Raw genomic sequence first — 7,551 nt, forward strand, 5'->3', positions numbered from 1 at the left:
TACAATTTAAATAAGACTCACATATATTACAAATTTATTAATATTATACACCATATATATATATCATCATACAATAATTACACTAATATTAAAACAAGGTTACACTCAAACTGAATAACTTCATATATAATACAAGCACACAATGAAAGATATTGATAGATCACAATGAATGTGAGGAATTCCTTGGACTCTTCCCATCTTCTTTAGGACATATTACCCCCCATGGCCACTTCATCATCATCACCATACAAATAGAACATTAGAAATCTCTAGGGTCAACCGCGACATTACCAAACATACCCTTCATGGTCAAGTCATCTTCCTGATCAGAAACGCGCTTGGCGTACCATACATCGTTCGTGTACGATAAAGAGGATATGCCTCTCGGAACAAACTCGCTCATAGGATCAGAAAATCCCAATTCAGTCACCATTGCCTTGCAGTTCATGTTTGCAGCCACCCTCATCGCGAACCACCACAACGACTCCACAAGTTCCCCAACTCTATCTCCTTCTCCAAACAAACCGTGCAAGAATAGAAAGCTAGACGGTTCTTGTTGTTGGTGTTGTTTCTCGACTAAATGAGATATTGAAGAACGACGAGACCTCTCTGCATTCTGAATTATCAGCTTCTTCTGATCGGTTTCGCATTTGTTCCATATGCTAAGAGTAGCCCAAGAACGAACATCGTGACTATCTCTGATATCTCTCTTGCTCAATCCAATATCCCAACCGTCGTCCTTCAAATATGAAACCCATGTTCCTAGGCTCGGTTTTTCGTTCAACACTTTGTCGATATCTGCTAAGTACATGTCTTTTGTTCCTTGGTGTCTTTTATGCAAGAAAATAGCCTCGTCTATGGATAACTTCTCTATTTGGATGTTTTGAGGCTGAGGTTTATTATTCAGAGAAGAACAGTCTTCTTGAACATAAATCAGCAAAGAACTAAACTTCACATAATTGCATTTCAGAGCGAAGAGATTATTCGAGGCGATATTGCTCTCTTCTGTCGCTAGAAATGTATACTCCGCACCATTTTCCACCATCCATTCTTCAATCGCCTCCACCAGTTTCAAACCAATTCCCATCCTCCTAATAAACAAATCTAAATTAATTTTTTTTGGGAAATAGTTATCAACTCTCCAATTCCTAGGTAGGATTATGATTGTTATGGTTTTACCTAGTCTAGAACATATTTAATCACATGATGAGAAAGAGATTTTTTTTTTGGCGAAAAGGAGATGTTACCGGTGCCTAGGGGAGACTCGGAGGCCTAGTATGCAACCGAACTTGACATGTCGTCCACCAAATCTAGTCCCCACATGCTTTATGCATCCTCGGATCATACCAACTATCTCTCCATTTTTGCGTAGCTCGGCCACCTGTTAGTAATTCCATTTTCAAGACTATTAAAACCATTAATACACATGCATGCAAAGAAGGATAATAATAATAATAACATTACATCATGCAAGTTTCCATTATTATTATGATGGAACCAAATTTATCTAACTTTTTCGCTTACCAGCATGATGCGAATAGGAAAGAACATAATTCTAACTAGGGGATCGCCTATAACACTACCCACGAAGAACCCATCTTGCGATCCCGCCTCACAATTTCTCTCGAGCTTCAATGCCATATCAACATCACTCTCTTCATTGAATTTTCTTATTAAAAACGTGTTCCCCATCATCATCCTATCCATGGTTCTATTCCAAAACAGTTTGACTACAAGTGAACCTCTTTCTGAGACTTATTAAGTCTCCAACCACTTCTTCAACTCTTATATAGCCGTGGCGGTTGAGTGGACAAATAATTTGTTACTGCGTGGAGAATAATACTCGCACATATAGATAATCGACTCTTTTTCTGAGACTAGTTTTATCTTCGAAATTAATTGAACATGAGACCTCAGCCTCTTAATTAAAGATTCTTACCAATAGTGCTACTGTGGGTGGTATAATCACTTTTTTTACCAGCAGAAACATGACAATTGTTTCTGGACAAAGTTTGTACAGTAGTACTATGTGCTTCATACTGACCAAGAAGTAAAAAAAAACTGAATTATTAACCCATGTCACACCTAAAAATGGAATTTCTTATGAAGCTAGCTGGTTTTATGTACTCTCCTTCAGTGAAAGCAAAAGGTCATAACTCATAAACCTTAACGCTTGCCCCAAATTCACATGAACCCATTCTGCAAAGGTATAATTAGATAAAGGACATGAAACTTCCTTCTACTAATGACATCCCCATGAAAACCTAGAATCTGTTTTAAAAAAACTGATGAATTCAGAGACATAGCTAAACTAAACTAATAGTTTTCAATAATGAACAATCTACTTAATCAATCTCAATATACTTATTGGCAGGAAAACCATGCTAAACTATCTCATTTAGTTTATCAGACTGTCACGGACATCCCACCTGTTAATTTGAAAGAGTCTACAGAAAGTATTCTTTGGACTTATAATTATGTCCTGTCCTTTTTTTTTTTTTTCTTTAACAGACAAATGAATTCTAGATATAGAAACTACAAATGACATTTTTAACAGTCTAGGACTGATGATAATGATGATAAGTCCTCAAAATATTTCAGCAAGTGAATGAAGTAAAACGGTGTCACCTCCCATCTGTGGCAGAGAGAATAACATAAGGTTAGGCCGCAGAGTACTCCTCTGGTATCACTTAATGGAATCTGATGTGACATGGGTAGATAGAAAAGATGGGGGTGAAAGGTCGATGATAATCAAGTCTTGATAACAGAAGCCTTCCATATCCTCAATTGCTACTAAGAATTAAAGAAATGGGTAGTTCACTAGGTGTATTAATTAGCTTAGATCATCAAAGGAAACAAACAAATTCCAAAAGCCTTTACTCACGCGATATTTAAATAAAGTATACATTGTTACAACTATTGATTCTTGGATCAATTATCAACAACTATGCTTCCATCATAATTGTACTAGTTTTCCATCTAAGTTGTGAACACTGAAAATCTCTGTTTTCGATAGGTCTATTATTTTGAATGAAGTGAAACTGAAAGGTTAAAACGATTACTTATCAAATAATAAAGATTAGCTACCCATAAATCAGTGAACCCTAAAAAGGGTGAGATTAACTTGAAAGAGGAGAAATGAGTAGTAATATGAAAATATATAAGGACAAACCTTGTAAAATATGGCAGGATATGGGTTCACCCCCACCACTAGTCGGAAAAAGCTGGTTACTGTGGCGAAAACTTGATCATATCTTTCTACTACTTCTCTCTATATATATTATATATAATAATGATTATTGCTTTTGTGACAGATAATCAAGCCAATGCACCAGCCAACAAATGAGAATCAACGTTTCCGGTCAACACGGTCAGTGTAATTAGCGACTATATCTATCAGACATGGTCCACCATCGTTGTCATCAATCTTACTTTGATCTTAACGCTTCCTTCCTTCCTTCCTTCTCTCTCCAGTCGCCGCCCTGTCCTTGACTCCTTTCAATTTCTTTCATTTTTCCGGCGAAGAATACGCCGATAAAGTTGCTCCACACCGACCACATTTACCCTTACAACCTATTATAATAAAAAAAATTATCAAACAAAACTATTTAAATAAACTCGTAATTTATTCAAATAAATCCAATAGTAACAAGCAAGCTTTTTTTTTATATGTATTAGGTATTTTTTTTTTATATTTTATATAAATTTAAATTATTTCTTTATAGTAATATTAAAAAAAAAAAATTAAAGTTTAGAAAACTAGTATAACTTATATTTAACTTAAACATTTTAAAGAGATCAAATTATGATCTTTGGTCTCTTATCGGACATATTTAGGTTGGTGCTAATGTGAACTTCAACCCATAGTTTTGAAATTTGGCCTGCCTCGTCGGTTGGACCGACAAATCTGGTGAATCCGGGTTGGGTTGATAAAAAAAATTAGAAATACAATCAACCCAGTTAAACTCGGTCAACCCGCAGGTTAGTCCGGAAATCCGATGACCAAAGTTAACCTAGCGGGTTTATACTATTTTAAAAAATTAATTATTTTTTTCTCACTTATCACCCTCTTAATATTGTAATTTTTGAGATTTTAAACTTGGATGAAGTAGATATTAAAAAAAATGAAAGAACAATATTAATGTCCTATTGAAAGCAATGAAATGACATTATTGGTGGGATTGATTTCGGTGAATAGTGTGAATATTTTGCGAATAATTAATAGTTGATATTTATTTTAATTGTCTTAATTCATACTTAAGAGTTTATATTTATTTTTATTTTGTTGTCCCTAAAAAAGGTAAGGAAAATATTATAATTCCGAAATAATATTTTGAATTTTGATCTCTATTTTAATTATTTTATTATTATATGAAACTCACTAGTTTGACCCATCACTTAAACTAATAACCTAGTGTTCCAGTCCTTTTACCAGATTAATGACTCGTTCGGGTTTCAAATTCTCGAAAACATAATTATAGCAAAATTGTGATACTATCACATAATATTTCAATTCTTAAAATAGCAAAACTTATTTTCAGTTTTATTCATAATTTTTTAATATTTTCTTAACTGTTTTTAAATCACTTTAACTTTAATTTTAAATTTGTCACTACTATCTTAAAATCACTCTTTTGACACTCTAATTACTTAGTGAATTAAGAAAAATCATTAAATTTGTTAATGTATATAATTAAACATATTTTAAAATATTTTATTATTTAAATAAATAAAACACTTTAACTAATAAATTTATATATATATATATATATATATTTATTCAAACTTGAATTCAAAACATGATTAGAGTCAGGGCCTTAATACAAAATTCCCTAATAAAGCCATATATAAAGAGAGGAATTGTATATATTTTAGCAATTGTGCCAAATCCTTAACAAGGTGAATTTCTAAAAAAAAATTGATTAAATCCTCCTCTAATTAATTTTCTAAATAAATAAACAAAAATAATTTATTTAAAATATAAATAACTTATAAAATATACAATTACTCAACAAGCAAAAGTAACCATTGTTATATATATATATATTTATCACATAACAATTTATTTTTAAAAACAACCAAATTTAGGAAAACATATGATGTTGATGGTAATGAAGTTATGTATCATGCACCATCCTTGTGACACAATTATTTAAAACATTTTTTTTTTAATTTGAAGAAAAAAACAAAATAGTTTAATTTAAATTGAATTTTGATTATTTGTGTAGTGGCTTTCCTTTATGTGTTTAGTCTAGTGGGTAACTAATATTTTCTTTAGAAAACCAATTAACCTCCATTGATTTTCTGAGTGTGTTGTAGGTGATGTTGCATATTCAATTATTGATCAATTTATAATAATGAGAAGCAATATTTTTGTTTCATCTTCCATTATTAACAACAAATCATTCTTAAATTCACTCTATATGATATCCCATATAATATGGTATCAATGGCCCTTATGTCTGATCCAATATACATATTCATCTAACCCTTATATTCCAAATAAATAAAATATAAATTATAAATTTATTTGAATATATTATTTTGTCAAATATCTTATTCAATATTAATTTAGATTAGATAATGTAAAATACACCTTACTTATACATATTAAAAAAAATAATAACATTTTTGTTCAAACACAATTTCATTTTTTAGCTTCATATATTTCTAAACAAAGCCAAATATTTTTTATATTAGTTTCAAAATAATATTAATTTTGTAAATTTCTTATATTGTTGATTTATCCTGGTAGATTACATTGTCTATTATATATAAATTTTGTTTGGTATATAAATTTTGAGTCAGAATATAACTCTCTATCACACCTTTCAAAACGATAACATTTTGATAACAAAAAAATATAATTGATTACATTTCTCATTCCCTTACACCTCGTGCTCTTTCAATTATGAACACCTTTCAAAACGATAACAAAAAATTGTAATTGATTACATTTCTCATTCCCTTATACCTCGTGCTCTTTCAATTATGAGATATAAGAGATTATAGAAAATCTATCAAAGCTAGTCCAATAGTTTGTAAATCACAATTTTTTTTATTGTCCATGAGAAGAGTGAGACATAGAATGGGGCAAAGTGGGACACCAAATCAAGACTTGTAAATTTTGGTTGTCGAAATGATAGGTCTAATATTTAGTGTGATATTTTAAGTTTTAATCTAGATATATTATACTTTAACTAATTTTAAAACATCCTTCAAAATATGTCAATAGGTTGAATTTATTATTATTATTATTATTATTTATATAAATATTATAAACGAGAGTTGTTTAAACTCAATTAAAAAAAAACTATAGAAAAGCACGAACACAAAAATGTTTGCAAGTAAATAAAAACATAATAAACTTTAACAAACACAAAAGTTCTTGAAAATATAAATACGATTATTTATACTTATTTATTAATAAATAAATGTATTATTCTCTTTCAAGTCGAGGTGAGATTATGGTCGCAATTTGGGTTAGTTTCAGATTAACGAGTTGAACTATACTAATTTGAATCGGATCGGTTTAGTAATCTATATATATATCTATATATATATAATGATGCTTAATTTTTAAAGTGTCCAGATTGCCGGGTCGAGAGTTCTGGTTAATTTGGATACTTGGGTCGGATTGTGAGTTGACCCGTCTTAAATTTAAAACGGTTAAAAATAAAATAAAAAATGCTAGAGGTATGTTTTGAACTTGCAACCTAACAAAAATAAGTATAACCTTTTACCAACTAAGCTACTAAAACTTTATATTTTAAATTTAACATCAAATTTGATGAATGCGGACGTTTTAACATTAATATAAATTCAATTTTTTAACTAACTATAATATATATATATATATATATATATATAAAATGACTTTGAGTAAATGGATACCTGAGTCGGATTGTGGGTTGACCCACCCATAAACTTAAAACGGTTAAAAATAAAATTAAAAATATTATCCGTAATTTTTTTCCACGGTTTTTTATATTATTAATCGTGCAAATGCACGGGCTAAATGCTAGTTCGTGTTAAAATCTCTAACATGAACCTGATCGGTTTATTTATGTTGACCAGAACCGATCCGATTACCCGATTTACCTAACTCAACTCGAACCCAATCTGATATAATTTATTTATTTCTCTATTTTAAATTACAAAAATTAAACTAAATCACAAATTCAAGTAAAAAAAATCTTAAGAGAGAATGAGTAAGTAGGAAAGAAAAACATAAACTAAGGAAAAAAAAACTTGTAAACAGATTATCTAGTCTACTTTGATCATTTTAGGTTGACCGAATTTTGACCTAAACAAAAAATACACTACTTAAAACTAATTTTTTTTTTATTCATTTCGGATTGTGTTTTCGTTCAAGTTCAAAACTGAAGACTATAGTGAGATATTTTTATGAACTATTATACATATCTAAATTAGTTAATACTTTTAGCAAAATATATTTTTTTTAATCAAAACGGAACTACAAAATAAAAAAATAGGAGATACAAAATAAAAAAAAGGAGTAAATCTCAAATATCCATTGCCACACACTGA

General features: G+C 30.0%; 1 protein-coding gene across 2 annotated transcripts; it reads right to left on the bottom strand.

Annotated features, from left to right (window-relative positions):
• LOC124921015 (probable N-acetyltransferase HLS1) lies at positions 1–3,474 on the bottom strand. Of its 2 annotated transcripts, none has more exons than XM_047461613.1 (3): positions 3,173–3,474; positions 1,248–1,381; positions 1–1,091 (listed from the first exon to the last, which is right to left on the bottom strand). In XM_047461613.1, the coding sequence occupies exons 2-3, from the start codon at positions 1,343–1,345 to the stop codon at positions 260–262; spliced, it is 930 nt and encodes a 309-aa protein (XP_047317569.1). In that variant the 5' UTR covers positions 1,346–1,381; positions 3,173–3,474; the 3' UTR covers positions 1–259. The 2 variants fall into 2 exon arrangements, with proteins under 2 accessions (XP_047317569.1, XP_047317570.1); XM_047461614.1 differs by lacking the exon at positions 3,173–3,474 and adding an exon at positions 1,525–3,109.
• Between the last annotated feature and the right edge of the window lie 4,077 nt (positions 3,475–7,551).

The sequence above is a fragment of the Impatiens glandulifera genome, chromosome 1 (genome assembly GCF_907164915.1).
Source record: "Impatiens glandulifera chromosome 1, dImpGla2.1, whole genome shotgun sequence".
In the NCBI taxonomy this organism is placed as follows: domain Eukaryota; kingdom Viridiplantae; phylum Streptophyta; class Magnoliopsida; order Ericales; family Balsaminaceae; genus Impatiens; species Impatiens glandulifera.

Excerpts from the sequence above, each read along its gene's own strand:
- LOC124921015 (XM_047461614.1), bottom strand. The coding sequence starts at position 1,707 with ATGGATAGGATGATGATGGGGAACACGTTTTTAATAAGAAAATTCAAT. Across the intron at positions 1,382-1,524 it reads TTCCTATTCGCATCATGCTG|GTGGCCGAGCTACGCAAAAA; the intron begins GTAAGCGAAAAA and ends AATTACTAACAG. Across the intron at positions 1,092-1,247 it reads CGAGTCTCCCCTAGGCACCG|GAGGATGGGAATTGGTTTGA; the intron begins GTAACATCTCCT and ends TTTGTTTATTAG.